Raw genomic sequence first — 17500 nt, 5'->3', positions numbered from 1 at the left:
CTACTTTGTATAAAAATGGTAGCGGTGTTGATTTTAGAAAGCCATTAATAATCCAACATAACTTGCTTAGCTCTGGGTTTACCTTATGTGCATGGTATGATCTTGCCCACACTGGTGCACAGTACTCTGCATTAGAGTAATAAAGTGACAGGACTTATTACCTCAGAGTTTCGTGGCCTGTTTCCCAGCTGGTCTTGGCGAGTTTGCTGAGGAAGTTGTTCTTGGTTGCTACTTTATGTTTTTTTTATTTTTGTGTTCTTTAAAGGAGAGTGTTCTATTAAGGATGACGCCTAAGTAAACTGGTTAAGGGTGATTTTCCAGACCTTTATCGCCCCATTTGATCTTTAGCTTTCTCTTTGTCTGCCTGGCAATTGTTCATGTGGAAGGTACACACCTGTGTTTTTCTTGGAATGGCATCAAGGTGTAACTTTTCGTAGTATGTGGAGAGTGTAGTCAGGACGTTTGACATTCTTTATTTGATGATGGTTCAGGGAATTTGAGTGTGTGGAAATGCACAGGTCATCTGCATGTATGTACCTATGGATGCTCTGGTACTATGGTTGGTCATTTGTATACATGTTAAATAGCATCAGTGCCAGTACTGGGCCTTGTGGAAAGCCGTTGTTGTGTATCCTCTGTCTGCTTTGCCTCCTGTTTATTTCTATGAAGAATCGCTGATTCGTAAGCAATAATTCAATTTTATGGACTGTGCTTGTATTCCCTTAGTTTGGGTCACCTTCAGAGGATTGCTCTGTAGTTTACCATGTCAAATATTGCTGTAAGGTACACAAATACTGTACTGACGATTTGCTTCTTCTCAAACCTGTCCTCTATGTATATCCATGGGTTTAATAGCTGACTGAAGTAGGATCAACCTGATCTAAATCCAGCTAGTCTGTTGACAGGTATTCTTTGACAGTTGGTTGGATATGGGTTAAGATTAAGACCTACAGATAGAGTAGGTCTGTTCACATTTGAGCCAAAATTCGACCCAGTCCACGCATGACGTAGTTCAGGTGAAAGGCAGGTAGCCCGTTGCCCACTTCCCTTATTAGTCGACAGTATGTTTTATTCCTTCCCCAAACATGAAGAAACAAAGAACAAATTTGATTAATTTAGTGTTACTCATGGATGGACATAGAAGGGAACAGACACACTACTCTCGTGAAAGAAATGTCCAGTTTGTAACGTTAAGGGGATTAGCTTGGTCTTGGAAACAGACCGTATATTATGATTTTGACCTTACTATGAAAAAAGATCTGTTTGAATAATTATAAAAATGGAAGCGATAGCATTTCCAGTTGTTGCTATGATAAATGTCTTCATACTACGAATATTAAACAGGGGCAAAATTTAGGCATGACAATAAATAAACCTTCTTTCTGCAAATGGTGATGTTTCTGATTGGGACATCCATGTGTTTGTAGATGTTCCACATCTAATTAAGTTAGTTAGGAATCATTTAATTGATAAGGGCTTTATTTTTGTAAGATGTCGAGCGTTTTTCAGAATCCATATATTAACTCGAAATATGGCAAAGGAAAGGAGGGAAAAGCATAAAATGAGTAAGATGACAAATTGAGTACGATGACATAATGAGTAAAATGACAATGAGTAAGATGACCATGAGTAAGATGACAAAATGACTGCTGTATTGCATTAAACACAGGTGTAACTTTGTGCAATGTTTTTTTTTTTTTTTTTTTTTTTTTTTTTTTTTTTTTTTTTTTTTTTTTTTTTTACCATTCCTCTTGTATGTATACCTGTAACTATCTACTGTAGATTGAATAAGATTTAATACTCTATATGCATATATGGTTTTTTTTTTGTACTTGGATATAATCATTTTTAATAAAATTTTGTTAAACCATCTATGATATGTATAAGACAACAATCAATTAAAGAAAATAATAATCTTACACTTAGATTTCCGTAAAAAAATGAAAAAAGAACGGATATAGCAAAATTCAGTTAAGAAAATAAAGGGTTCGGCCGGCTATTCTCCTAAGCTGCGCTTGAACAGACCTACTCTATCTGTAGGTCTTGGCTAAGATCCTTTGATTGTATAATTTGTGAAGGATACTCATTAAAGATATTGGTAGATAGCTTTTGGGTGAGGATGGGTCTTTCCCTGGTTTCAGCAAGGCCACTGCTCTCACTCTTCTCCAATCTTTGGGATTTGATAGTCTGTTGCACAGGAATTGAATAGCGACAGTAGCCACGCTTTAGTTTTGTCTCCAAAATGTGAGATCATTTCTGTTGTTATGCTATGTAGGCCAGCCACCTTGCTGAATTTTAGATGTTTTATTGGCACTGAAGGAACAACAATCGGAAACGCAGGAACAATTGGCAATGTAGGTTGTCTAAGATGAACAGTTAGAAGTTGTCACTGTTTTGCATGATACAGTGCGTGCCCTGTCTCATTCTCTTTAGGTAACCCCGCTTTGTGGTGTGAGGCTTACCATTCATCAGCAGTTGGGGCGCCACCTGGTTGGGGGTTATGGCAGCTACTTTAGGTTTGGGTTCCTTTTTTGAGTTCATTTTATCGATGGTTACCCAAGCTTTTTTGTTATTATGGGTCATGTCTATGTTAGTTATGACTTCAGGTCAGTGTTCTTTTCTTCCGTTGCTGATTGGGGCCAGAAGTACCTCTCCAAGTTCCACGGTACTTTCAGCAAAGGGATCTTCATTATATACCTGGATGTACTTTGTGTACTGCTCTTTTGATTGTTCATTGATACCTGCAACATAGCTCTTCCTGCAGTCTTTCGGAATGTGTTTCCTTGAAGCTTCCCAAACCAGTGGTTGGAAGTTATTGTAGTGCTTTGAGACTGAGCTGATGTTGGATATCCCAACCTCCAGGTCTAACTCAAAGCTTTCCTATTTTGCTTTATGCAAGCTGAATCTGTGTCGATTTTTCAACAATTGGGTAATGTCTCAATGAGGCAAACGCTGTCTGAATTACATCCCCATCTTAAGCGTGCATCTTGGAAGGATGCTTTATCCTTTGCATCATGCAAGGAGTGTTAGATCATGGGTTGCAAACCAGTTCACAATGGCCTCATCATCATTTTTGTATGGCTGTAGCCTCAATTGGTGCTGTGGCTATTAAATTCACCAATAATAAGGGCATAGCTTATTTCCTAGTCGGTGAATTTGTGGCCATGTGAAGTTTGCTGTTGGTGGTTTATACACATTCGTGATGCTGATATGTTCAGTGACCACCTGGATGATTTCCAGCCCGCCAATAGAGATGTCTTTGCTGTTCAGGATAATAGATTTACCCCGGGCAAAGATTGCACTTCCATGGGGAGAACTGGAGTGGGATATTACTAGGTGCATGCCAGGTATTCTTGATGGAACCAGATCTTTATGTGTTTAATATTTACAGAGTATATCAGTTCCTAAGTTAACAAGAAGTTCCGACTAGAAGTTATAAATCTGGTCATCATCTTGTTCAGGGGTCGAGGGTTTACTTTTACCACTCCTTTATAGGTTCACCCTTGCACGTTCTGTAGCAATTGGTCTCCTTGCAGATTAGCAGAGGCACCACGTGAAGATTTGCTAATGTTACATCTGTATCAAAACCCACCAGAAATAGATTTGAATCCTTGGCAGCTATAGATATATTGACTATTTAATTATTTTTTTATAAAAGGTTATTCTGAGGGTAGGGTTAATTCCTTATCAAAAGGTATCTGTGATATGTATTTGAAAGCATAAATAGTCATGAGTGAATTAGTGAAAATGCTGTCATATACAGCCACTAATCAATCGTGGGAAGAATGGGATGATTTCCATTCCATGTACAAAATTTAATAACGACAGGAATAGGGTCAGAAATCAAAGTCCACTTATACTTCTTTTGATGGCACAATGAACAAGTTAAGTGTCACTTCTGTATCAAAACCAAAAGGAATAGGTTCGAATCCTGATCGTGGTAGGTGTCTAAATTTATATAAAAACCAATGAACACTTCTCTTAGTTATAACCTCATACAATACATGGTTTTTAATTTCAGGAAAAAAACACTCATTTTATTCAATGATATTATTCATAATCAATCATATGAATTTTCATGTAGTTGATGATTAATCGACGATTAGCGAATATTTCATGTGAGAGTTTCTGATCAATTAAATCGAGGATGGGAAACTTTCCCAAATATGGGACTAACCTGTAATTTTGGCATCAACCACCTTCAGTTCTGTTACAATAGATGAATTGCTCTATATTTTTTTAAAAGGTATATTAAACATGAATAATTATGAATCCTATTAAAGTTAGGATGGGATAGTTAGTGATATTCAATTTTGTTACATATTCATTAGCATATTTAGCTAACAAAAATACCAAATAACTATAAAACATGGAATATATAAAAAATAGAAGAAATTATTTATATATCAACTAAAAAATGTATATAATTCAATTGTTATTATTATATTTGATGTGGCACCTGTGTCTGAAGACCATTAAAAATTCAGTCAAAACTTGGAGGAATATTGAATGTTGGTAACCTGAGAACATTATAGCTTTTAGAGTAAAATAATCGCCTATCATTATCAATAGATTTATTACTTGGAAATGTAATTATTACTTATCTTACGCACTGATAACAGAAAAACTTCAACTCAAACCCTTGACTGGTAATGTTCATATTTATTAGTTGGCAGATCTTGAACTGTACAGGTCGTTCCTTAGGTTCATGAAACACACATGTCATTATCACTTACTTCGATTTGACATAAATCAGAAACTTTCTTATTTTAGAATCTCATCTAATAAGGATCAAGAAATATGTACTTAGATCATAATACCTCTTGGCTAATTATTCTATAATACAAGTAAATTACTTTCCCAATGTGAAATCCACGCAAGAACTTTCCTATTTCCAGACGATGCCCTTTTCAACAGCTTCAATTCTGCAAAACTTTCATTTATTCCCATTAGACAATGATGTCCAGAGGCTCTTCATATGTTCTTCTAGCTCTCTCCTCGAGGGCAAGAAGCATTGCAACCCCTGCGCTGACCAATCATCTCACCTCGAGAGCCTTACACCAATCAATGCCAAGATCTCTCCACCAATCAACATCTCTATTTTCGAAAGAGAGAAAACTCAACCAGCCCATGACAGCAATCAAGATGCCAAGGCCTGGAGGCATAGCGTCCTTTATGCGTCTCCCAATTCAAGAAGGAACTGAAGGTAAGAATTGTTGTGTGGGCAATGTTAGTTAATGCAATTATTAGTACTGAATTTAACGTTCAATCTACACCACCACTTTTTACTAATATTGGTGAACATAAGGATTACTTCGTTGTTATGTGCAGCGTCTTTCTTGGTAGACCTCTCTACATGGTTAAATCCTGAGAACTTACTGCATTTCGATTTGTAAACAACAGAAAACGAAGTGATTCAATACAAACAAACGAACATCACATATAAATGTATAAAGGAATCTTATCCTATTACTAGATATATACTATCAAGATAGTGCTATTTATACAAAATCTAACTTTGAAGCATGTATGCAACAGTACGTATAATCATTTATACAACATTAAAGGCATACAGGTAGGGAAATAATGAGGTTGCACACGATATATGTTACGTGTAACACTATGGTGATACATAAGCTTTACATATAACTTACAATTCCTTACAAGTCACACATATAAAAGTTTTCTCCCGCTTTATTTGACATTGTATGAGAAATTTTAGAAAATTAATCATCCATGAGGCTTCCCTCTATTTATCCTATTGGGAAGTATTCTAGCGTCATTTTGAATTAGTGTAAGAACAGAATCTGAATCTACATTTGGTGGTTGAACATCTTGATGGACAATTGGTACATTTGGTGTAACTCATTCTGGAATTTTTTTGTCTCGAGCATCTGCATGATCTGGATTCATTATTAATGGTTGCAATTGGCCACCTTGACTTTTTAGAATAGTTCTACCAACTTGAATATCATAATGCAAGTGTCCTATCACTTTAACAATCTTTCGTGGTACCCATTTCTCTGAGGCATTGTAAGACCTTACCATGACAGGAGATGAGGGAGGAAAAAAATATCTTTTGGAAGATTTTCAACTTTCTGTTTTAATTGATTTTGAAAACTGGAACATTAAATCTAACTTATTCCTAATCCTCCTCCCCATCAACAAATTTGACAGTTCACACCTGTAGCTGTATATAGTTGTTCTATAGGACAATAGAAACTTAGATACATGAGAAAATATATCATCCAAATTTCATATTATACTTACAAGTTTGAGCAAATCTTTCTGCTTTGCCGTTTGTAGATGGATTATAAGTTGCAGAAAATATATAATTTGAGTAATAAAACTCTTTAAACTTTTTTAAAGTGAACTGTGGTCCATTATCTGCCATAATCCTTTCTAGCAGACCACGTGTTGCAATAATTGACATGAATACCTACAGTATATTGTTATAGTTGATGTTGTTGGCCAGGGCACCAGCCGCCCGTTGAGATACTACCGCTAGAGAGTTTGGGGGTCCTTTGACTGGCCAGACAGTACCATATTGGATCCTTCTCTCTGGTTACGGTTCTTTCCCTTTGCCTACACAGACACCGAATAGTCTGGCCTATTCTTTACAGATTCTCCTCTGTCCTCATACACCTGACAACACTGAGATTACTAAACAATTCTTCTTCACCCAAGGGGTTAACTACGGCAATGTAATTGTTCAGTGGCTACTTTCCTCTTGGTAAGGGTAGAAGAGACTCTTTAGCTATGGTAAGCAGCTCTTCTAGGAGAAGGACACTCCAAAATCAAACCATTGTTCTCTAGTCTTGGGTAGTGCTATAGCCTCTGTACCATGGCCTTCCACTGTCTTGGGTTAGAGTTCTCTTGCTTGAGGGTACACTCAGGCACACTATTGTATCTAGTTTCTCTTTCTCTTGTTTTGTTGAAGTTTTTATTGTTTATATAGGAAATATTTATTTAAATGTTGTTACTATTCTTAAAATATTTTATTTTTCCTTGTTTCCTTTCCTCACTGAGCTATTTTCCCTGTTGGGGCCCCTGGGCTTATAGCATCCTGCTTTTCCAACTAGGGTTGTAGCTTAGCATTTAATAATAATAATAATAATATGAATTACTTCAGACCACTTACTGTATGCATTCACTACTATCAAATACGAATTACCTAAATATGAACCTGTAAAATTGCAATTGTTGCCATGCACATTTGAGTAACTCCCATGCAGCCATTGCCTGTCCCTTCTTGGTCCTAGCTTGGGTGGAGAGGGGCTTGGGCGCTAATCATATGAATATATGGTCAGTCTCTAAGGTATTGTCCTTCTTGATATGGGAATGTTACTGTCCCTTGCCTCTGCCACACATGAGGGGCCTTTAAACCTTTAAGGGAAGTTTTTAAAGCTCGGACTATAATTAGTACTTTCTCTAGGGTTAAATCCTTGTCTTAAGTTTTTTATTATATCCTGTAATATGCAATTACTTGACCAATTATATTATTTTTCGATTCTAGAAAATCACGCGTAGCACTTAAATTATTTGATATAATCACAAAAATATCTAAACATTCACCTGACCTTTGATATGCTAGTGCTGGCAATTGGTACGTTTCAAAGAATTTGTTGACTTGTGGCATAAGGTAATAATACATTTATCACTAAATAGTGACTCAGACCTAGTAATATTAGATAAATAGAGAAGTTTCTTGAATATTCTTATGGATGAATCTGCATCTCCTGCAATTGTTGTTCCTTTAACATCAGTACTTATTGTTCCTATATTGTCAATTGTTCCTCCGTTTCCGATTGTTGTTTCTTCAGTGCCAATTTGTTGTATGGGCAATGCTAGTTAATGCTATCATAACTATGGCTCTGCTGTGCTTACCTGCCATAGTAAGTATTATTAGTACTGCATTTAAAATCCAAGCCGACATCACTACATTTAGCTAATCTTGTGGACATGAAGATTTCTTCGTTGTTATGTGTAACCGGTTTATTGGTAAACTTCTCTATATGGCTACGTTCCGACGACTAAAGTCATCATAAACAGCATAAGTAATTGAATAAAAAAAATATCGTCAAGTATAAATATATTAAAGAATCCTCTCTTATTGCTGAATGTATACTATAAGAGTTGTACTTTCTTTGAGGTAGTTTATACAAAATCTAATGCTGAAGTATATATGCAACAGTACTTATAATCACTTATAATTAATGGCATACATGTTGGGATGTAATGATGTTGCACACGATACATGTAGTGCTATGGTGTTACATAAGCTTTACTACCTTGTGATTACTTACAGGTCACATACATAACAAGAAAGAACGTGGTTGGAGAAGTGTCTCATTATGTAAAAGATGGGGGCATGGAGGTAGCCAAAATTTGGTTGCTTGCTTCCCCCACCCCATATCAGTTCCAAATCCTAAAACCCTTTCTATTCTAATATTTACCTCAGGTACTAAACAAATTATGAAAGAATTACAGAAACATCACCAGAATTCTGTCAGTGATAGAACCATCAATAATAATCTTCTCACATAATCAAAGTAAATAGAATATATACATCTCTAAAGATAAGAGCCAGATCAAACTGTAAGGACACTTGACGTAAAACTGACAATATAATCTATGATAACAAGTAGCAGCCTTCCCTTTCATATCAACTATCGTTGCTGGTACTTCAGATGCTCATAAATTCTATCGAGGACATGCAGATTATGAGTTATACCATATTCTTGGTGGAAGGAATCTTCAAGATTAAGAAATTATGCAAGAAAGAGAATACCCATCATTACATATATTATCATTTCAAAGAACGCTTTGAAATTTAAGATTAGTATAACTCTGCAGCGAACTTACCTCTGCCTTATGATTCTCTTGATGCCGAATTGTTTCGCTTGTTCAAAACCTTGAACTTATACAGAATCCATGATCATTATCATCAGCTTTGTTCCTACTGTTCATTCCACTCTCACATTAACGCATATTTTATATTTTCGGAAGTTCTATCCTCAGAGGGGACGGCTTCTGCTTCACGGGTGTTGATATGATGTCATTATTGGTACATTAGCATCAGTTTCATATTGTAGATCTGTAATGAAATCTCCAGTTAGGGTCAGGTGGAATTGCTGTAATTTAGTTCTTTTACCTCTAAATTTTGACCCTCTTCAAGACAATTTACATCAAATTTACTCATCTCGGTTCGTTTCTTGAGATCGGAGTTACACACCAGGCTTCTTATTTACTCCAACACCTTACTACCCCGCAATAGCTTAAGGGTGTCCATGAATTATTAAACTATTAATGCAATATCTAGAAATTGCACAAAACTTTGATTGTCCAGGGCTATTTTTGAAGTTTTTTTTCTACAATATTGAAGCAAAATCTTATCAGCATGAAAAATATTGAGCAGAACTTTAGATAATCTATGGGGCAATTAATTCTGATTTGTCATATTCCAATCAATCCACTATGCAGACTAGGGTTCTGCAGTGTCCAATCAGATAGTGATAATTTCAAGACATCTTTTTTTGGACATCGCGTAAAATGTTAACATATGACTTTTGCCTCTTTGAGAGCTTCAGGTAGATGAACACCAATAAGTGGCTTAGGGCATTCATATTTATGATTGTTTCAGGGCCTTAGTTCCTATGAGAACTTGAGGGCCTTAGTACTGTTTGGTGCTTCAGGGAGTTACGGACATTTGAGTGCTGCTTCAGGGTGGTAAGACCGCTAACTGTTTCAGTGTGTTAGGACCATGAGTTCTTTCATCATCATCAACCGCTCCTACGCCTATTAACGCAAAGGGTCTCAGTTAGATTTCACCAGCCGTCTCAATCTTGAGCTTTTAAATCAATACTTATCTCCTACATCATCTCCTACTTCACGCTTCATAGTCTTCAGCCATGTAGGCCTAGATCCTCCAACTCTTCTAGTGCCTTGTGGACCCCAGTTGAAAGTTTGGTGAACTAACCTCTTTTGGGGAGTACGGAGAGCATGCCCAAACCATCTCCATCTACCCCCCATAATGATCTCATCCACATATGGCACTCAAGTAATCAGTCTTAAAGTTTCATATCTAATCCTGTCCTTCCATTCAACTCCCAATATCCTTCTGAGGGTTTTGCTCTCAAATCTACAAAATTTGTTGGATATTGTTTCATTGTCATACCACGATTCATGTCCATATAGTAACACCGATCTCACTAAACTGATATATTGCCTGATTTTTATAAGTAATTTCAGGCGATTTTATTTCCAAATTTTACTTAACCCTGCCACTGTATAATTTTTTTTTTCAATTTTTCATTAAACTCAAATTCTTAGAGAATTATTACCTCTGATGCCTTTATGAAGGTAAGAAACTTTGAAGGTTTCAGGGAGTTAGTACCTCTGTGACTGTGCTTCAGGGAATTGGGGGATCTGAGTCTTTAATTGAGTTAGGGCCTCAGATTACTTCAGGAATTTAGGACCTCAGATTGCCTCTGGGAGTTAAGACCCCAGAGTGCTACAGGGAGTTTGTTCCTCAGGGTGCATCAGTAAAGCTAGGACATATGCGTGCTTAAGGGATTTAGGATGTCTGAGTGCTTTTAGGAGTTAGCATGTCTGAGTGTTTCAGGGAGTAAGGAGTGCAAGGTACCTCTAGGAGTTAGAACCACTAAGCACTTCATGGAACTAGTATCTCAGAGTGTGTCAGGTAATTAGGAACTAAGAGTGTTTCTGTTAGTTCAGATATCTGCATTCCTCAGCGAGTTAGTACCGGAGTTTTTCAGGGATATAAAGATCTGTGATCACTGTTTCAGAGTGTTATGACTGGTGAGTGCTTCAGGGAGTAAGGACCTCAGCGTGCTTCAGTGAGTTGGGGCATGAGAGAGCCTCTGGAATTTAGGACCTCAAAATGATTTGGTAGTTAGAACGTCAGAATGTTTCAGAGCAAAAGGAAATGAAGGTATGTTTTGGGAGTTAGAATCTCCGAGGGTTTCAGAGAGCTACAACCTTAGAATACTTTAGATAATTAGAGATTCAGAGTGCTTCTGTTAGTTAACACTTCTGAAAACTTCAGGGAGTTAGGACCAGAGTTTTTCAGGGTGTTAAGGATATCCGAGTACTACTTCAGAATGTTAGGACTGCTAAGTGTTTCTGGGAGCTAGGACCTCTGAATGCTACGGGGATATGTGCTCAAGGTGCTTCAGGGCCTCTTGAGTGCTTCTGGGATCTAAGACCCTTGAGAGTTTAAGGGTTTTAAGACCTCATGGTGTTTAAGTAGCTTAGGACTTCAGAGTGCTTCTGAGATTTGGGAAACCTGAGAGGTTCTAGAATGTTAGAACCTCAGTGTTTCAGTGAGTCAGAACCTCACAGTGCCTCAATTAGTTAGACCTTTGAGTGCTTCATGGAGTTGGAGATATAAAATCATCCTAGGAGACATGTCTCTGTCATGCCTTGAGCTATAATCTTTTCGAAGTTCTTTCTTACAAAGGATTTTATGTCGAGGAGGACTCAGGAATAAGATATTATGGCGGGAAGGGCCCTGAGAAATACAATCTACAATTTACCTCACCTCGATTAGTCACCTGTCAATATTTCATATCATAGTAAATTCAAGTTTCTGTCATATATCCAGCAATCATGAAATTCACGTTAGAGTTACTTAGAATGTAGGTAAGATAAATGCTTTGCTACCACATGAAGTCATGGGTTTGCTTGAATCGTTACCTTTTTTTTTTTTTTTTTTTGCTTATCCCTATGACAAAGACTGAATAGCCTGGGTTTCTATAAAATATTTACATTAAAAGTTTTATTCAAACTATAATAATTATGAAAACTTTTGTAGTAGTAGTAGTAGTAGTAGTAGTAGTAGTAGTAGTAGTAATAGTAGTATAAAGTAAAATACACTGAGAAACAATATCAGTGATGTGCATGGAACTAGGTCACCTTAACAATACCGATTGGTTTTTTGCTCCTCTTCCAAACCAACGGCCATCTCACTGGGACTTTTGTCCTTGATTAGTTCCTAGTTTGAAAATATTAGCAAAACACTATAACCTCATGTGATTAAAATATTTAATTTACAGGACTCGATGCTTGTTTTGTCGGCGTCCCTCTAGACACAGGGACATCAAACAGAAGTGGAGCTCGCTATGGACCCCGCCAGTTACGATGCGAGTCTCCCTTGAGGCCCTTTAACCAGGGCACTGGAGTGAATCCCTTCCTCAGCCTTAATGTGGCTGATGTGGGCGACGTCTGGCTTAAGCTCTTCGAGTTAGTGTCAATGGTAGTATTCTTAGGAGAAATTCATGAAACTGCTGTAATATATATTTCTGTTAATGGGCTTTATAATCATCTATTGAAATTGTAGCTTGACATTTGACATAAATCAATCAATCAATAAAATAGAGCTGTAGAGGATCCAAAAATCGTGAGAACTAAATAGAAGTGTAGTAATTTATCAACTATGACTTTAACTATGATATAAGTGAGGATGGAAAGCAAAAATCAAACTCGTGTAAAAGAAATTCCCATTAAGTCAGCAACTTGGAATTTTAGTGATTACCTTTTATCGTTTTCCAAGATCTTCCTAAAAGGATGGAAGCGAAAAAATCTAGTAAGCATTCTGGAAGTAATGATTATCAGTAATTGCCTTCGAAGATTATCATTTAAAATAAAATGGATCATTTATTTCCATATAGGCTACTTGGTTAGGTTACTGGGTTGAGATAGATTTAGCTAGATATGTTAAGGTTAAACTATGAGAATCTCAGAGTATAAAGTTATATATTAAGTGCGTTATAGAATTGAATGTAAAACTTCCAATACTAAGAACCCTTTTGAAAGGGGTTAGGAATAGCACAATGAAGTACTGTTTTTGAAGAGTAATCGGGATCAGGAGAGTTTGTATCTTAAAATATTCCTGAACACAAGAAATTCCTCACTCTATTGGAGATGAACTAATATATTTTACATATTGATCCAACAAATTATTACAAATATGGTAACCCTTCGTTGTCTGGAAAGTATTTCATAAAAATTATTTAAATGTGCATTACTTGGTGATGTACTAATAGTACAAAAAATAAGATAAATATTTGCCGAAGAAGGTTTTATTATTATTATTATTATTATTATTATTATTATTATTATTATTATTATTGTTATTATTATTATTATTATTATTATTATTATTATTAGGTCTTGTTTTATATATATTTACCTGACATGGGTCTTGATTATACAGATTAACCTAACGTGGGTCTTGTTTTATACATATTAACCTGACGATATTCAAATTGGCTTGTTGAACTAGCAAGATTGCCTCAAATAAGGCAGAAGCCTTTGCATAAAGAAGGTTGGGCTGAAGCATTAAATATTTCCTAATGAACTTAAAAGGATTTAATTTTTCCAGCCTTCCAGAAGCCTGCAAGAACATACGCGACCAATACAGGACACTCATCAAGGACGGCTGCATACCCCTGACCATGGGCGGGGACCACACCATATCGTATCCTATCCTACAGGCCATAGCAGTAATTACATTTATCATAAGCTTATCATAAATCTACTTTCATCAAATAGTTTTCAGAATTATTTTGAAGCTACTTTGGTATCAATATTATGGATGATAAACCTTCGGGTAATCACGAGGAGTTTCTATTTTCTACACTTTTTTATGATTTTTGGAAAAGTACCAAAGTGGCAATTTGTGGTTCCTTAATTGTCCCTATGTATAAACATATTGGATAGGACGTTATAATGAAATTTAAGATTCTCTATACAGTTATTTTGCAAGCTATGAATACCAGCAATAGAAAGTAACTTTGACGCTATAGAATTTTCTTTTCTCTTTTCCTTTATATCAACATGCAACTAGATGTATAAGTAGTCTATGAATTCGTATAGTAATATAAATGGAATCTGCTTAAGCATTTTCTTAATAGAAACAGTTACCTGATAATTAGCTGACTTCATCAAAATTTTTGGAGAACTTACTAACAATAAATTTTAAATCTGAGTAGACTAAGAATCAAGGAGCCTCACTAGAGCCGTATGGGCGTCAGCTCAAATCTTGCCAAGGCTTACTGCAAAAAGAGTATCTAAACACTTTAAGGATACAGAGACATTAAGAGGTCATTGTTGCTAAAAATGCGTGTTTCTGGTGAATGTCACCAATAAATTCAGCATTTGTTCATACATTGATTATTGTATTCTATATAATTTCAAACAGGAAAAATACGGTCCAGTTGGTCTCATCCACGTAGACGCTCATCCAGACCTCCAGGATGAGGTTCTTGGTTCGCCTATTGGTCACGGGACGCCTTTTAAAAGGGCTTACGACGAAGGCCTCCTCGATTGCAGTAGAGTCATCCAAATTGGCTTAAGAGGAACCGGATATAGTCCGGATGACTGTGACATTGGAAGGAGCTTGGTAAGGAGAATCTATCACTTTTATTATAAAAAAGGATCACTGAGATGTAGGTTTTAATTATAGAACAAAAGTCAATGGAACAAATAGATAATTATAAAGACTTTATCTATTAGGAAAGTTACGAGTTAGGAAAAAATAAATGAAAAAAGATAATTTCAAGTATTACCAGCAGAGAAAATAAAATTAGAGTAGATACACGGGACTGCAAAAGTGTGGGATTGCATCTGATAGGTATTCAAGTTGACAGAGGCTGCCAGTAACGAAATTACACTTACATGACGAGAGAATGATGAGCCTCAATTGCTTGGTGTGTGTGTGTAATTTATGCTGTCTAACACCTCTCATCTCTGCTCAATATCTGCTTCAATGACCTCTAAAGTCATGCTGCCAGAAAACTTCAAATCAATCAATCTCTGCTCAATAGTTTAAACAAGTCCTCTTCCTTTTTTCCCCTAAAGCTTTAGTCTGAGACTCATTCTAGCGAAGTCTGGAAAGGTTTGCACCGAGACGAAACTAGAACCAATCACAGCACAAGCTAAGTGGAGGTAAGTATTGCCAACCCATAACGTCCCTTAAAAGATCTTAACTTAACCGTGGCTCATTTTCCTCACAATTAAACATAATATCATTGCTCCTATTCTGGCAATCGGTACATGGAAGTGCTGTGCACGCCGTCCATGTAGAGTAGCTTCATACTCCTTGTTACCAATTACCAAATCACTTTATATTACGTCTCTCAATAGGTCTTTGCCCTGCCGTGGGTCACTTCGCTCGTAATTAAACATAGTCTTATTGTTCCATCTGTGTGGGTCACTGTTAAAGGTTGGCAATACTTGCCTCTGCTGAGCGTGCTCACGCTGTAATTGGCTCTAATTTTTCCCGGAACAAACCATTCCAGATTTTACTAATATGTATCTAGAACTCTTTCCTCCCTATCATATATACTGTAATCAGGCAGCTCACATCCTAGAGAATCTAAGGCTTAATGCAGAAGAGGTCTTCCATCTTGTCTCTTGTCTCTTTGTATATCTTCTTTGACTGGTTGGTTGCTTTAAGATATGCGTCCTCCGATGAAAATATGGAATTTTAGTATCAGCATCCCGTGGCCCTGCATTAAGAGACCGGAAGCATGTATTCTGAACTAAATGACACATCTATATCTGAAATTGAGAGCTACTTTTGTTTCATGGAGTAATTTCAAGTCAGATGGAGTGCCTGAAATTTAATTTATTCATTACATCAGGACAGAGGGAGAGAGAGAGAGAGAGAGAGAGAGAGAGAGAGAGAGAGAGAGAGAGAGAGAGAGAGAGAGAGAGAGAGAGAGAGGTCAAAGATGTAGGGAAAGCAAAGTGGAAGGGTTGGCTGGAGGATAGTTGTGTTAGGTGTCAGTGGTACACTTGCCATAAGCTAATAATGCTAAATAGTCCAATGACATTACTAGTTGTAATTATAAACTCTGCAATTTTTATTACTTAGGGTTTTCGAGTTGTAGATGCATACCAGTGCTGGCACAAGAGCCTGACACCTCTCATGGAGGAAGTCAGACAACAGATGGGCGATGGACCTGTTTACCTCTCCTTTGATATTGATGCCATCGACCCTGGCTTCTGTCCTGGCACAGGTAAGATGAAGTTGTTGGTTTTCTATAGTTATAGGTAAATAAATAGTACCACTGAATATGGCTGTGCATGGTGTCTGCACAACTTTGTTGGCTTAGCAGGATTAAATGGGTTCAATTGTCTATTCAGAATAAGAGCATCGCACCAGGAACTTTAATCTGTATTCTCGTATATATCATATACTGTCTAAATTTCATGTATATGTTTCAGTTAAAAAAGAAATTTTATATAAACTGAGATTTCACTTCAGGCACTCCGGAAATGGGAGGGTTGACTCCAATCCAGGCCCTCGAGATTGTCAGAGGCTGCAAAGGCGTTAATTTAGTTGGCTGTGATTTAGTGGAGGTAAGTTACAGCTACAATACATTGTCTTGACACACCATCATAGTTGACCATAACCCATTGTTGAACTCTCTCTCTCTCTCTCTCTCTCTCTCTCTCTCTCTCTCTCTCTCTCTCTCTCTCTCTCTCTCTCTCATAAGAGTAAAAATGTCCTAGTGGATTGTTACGGTCAGCTATATCAAAATGAAGATCGTGTAAAATACACTTTAATGTCTTATTCCCTTAATAATCTATTCAGCATAAGAAATAGCAAAAAAAAGAAAGAAAGAAAAAAACCAGCAGAGATAACAAAAACTATATTTACAAATATTTTACAAGATTCATAGAATACTCATAGTTCACCTATTGGTAACACCTTTATATAGATTAATGAAATAATACAGGCCTGAGGCTTACGTCTCTATGCTTCGAGACTCGGTGTATCGATAGGAAACAATAAATTTCCGAAAGTCAGCATCAGAATTTCCAGAATGTAGTTTCAGATGTAAACGATGATATTTGATCTTCTGAAAATTCCTTAGCTTCTTCTAAATTTTAACAGCGGTGTAAAAGACATTAATTTCCTGGGTTACGACAGGTATCACAAGAATGTCTCCATAAATGCACACATCGGTGAAAGAATCAAGTCCCTTTCTAAATGGTCACCTGTCATCTTATATATTAGGCACCCGTTCTCTCGAAAGTTCCTGATCGTACAGGGTGGACTATAACATGCAATACTAACGACTGGCGGCTTCGAAATTTTCGAGAATTTACCAGTAATTCCGGTTCAAGATACAACGATACTTTTCATTAACAAATCATTACAATTTTTTAATTTCAACATTAACATTTTATATGTAAAAATAACATTCCTCACAGGTCCTATAATATCATATAGATAAATCTAATCTACATAAAACATGCATGGAATTTTTTTTGTCTATTATAGATGAATGTTTTCTTTAATAGTACTTCTCAGTTATTAAAAACTATTGGTCTAAGCTCACTTAGCAGCAAATCAATGCTTATCCACATGAAGGGCAAATCTTCAGTGTTTGATATTCAGAGTCCTTGTTATTTCCTTAAACCATCCCAGTGATTTTAAATGATTTAGTATAAGTATCTGCATGGG

The 17500-nt window shown here is 36.5% G+C and overlaps 1 protein-coding gene across 1 annotated transcript in view; it reads left to right on the top strand.

Moving 5' to 3' along the window:
- LOC137627718 (agmatinase, mitochondrial-like) overlaps nucleotides 1-17500 on the top strand; it is a 21266-nt gene that overhangs the window by 3071 nt on the left and 695 nt on the right. Inside the window, exons 2-7 of the mRNA XM_068358977.1 lie at nucleotides 4954-5206; nucleotides 12078-12264; nucleotides 13406-13526; nucleotides 14225-14425; nucleotides 15902-16046; nucleotides 16295-16389. Coding sequence (XP_068215078.1) covers nucleotides 4957-5206; nucleotides 12078-12264; nucleotides 13406-13526; nucleotides 14225-14425; nucleotides 15902-16046; nucleotides 16295-16389 — 999 coding nt within the window. The 5' untranslated portion in view covers nucleotides 4954-4956. The remainder of the gene's footprint in view (nucleotides 1-4953; nucleotides 5207-12077; nucleotides 12265-13405; nucleotides 13527-14224; nucleotides 14426-15901; nucleotides 16047-16294; nucleotides 16390-17500) is intronic.

Source organism: Palaemon carinicauda, chromosome 35 (assembly GCF_036898095.1).
Source record: "Palaemon carinicauda isolate YSFRI2023 chromosome 35, ASM3689809v2, whole genome shotgun sequence".
In the NCBI taxonomy this organism is placed as follows: domain Eukaryota; kingdom Metazoa; phylum Arthropoda; class Malacostraca; order Decapoda; family Palaemonidae; genus Palaemon; species Palaemon carinicauda.
The sequence above is the reverse complement of the archived record's forward strand: the minus strand, read 5'-3'. Positions and strand labels throughout refer to the sequence as shown.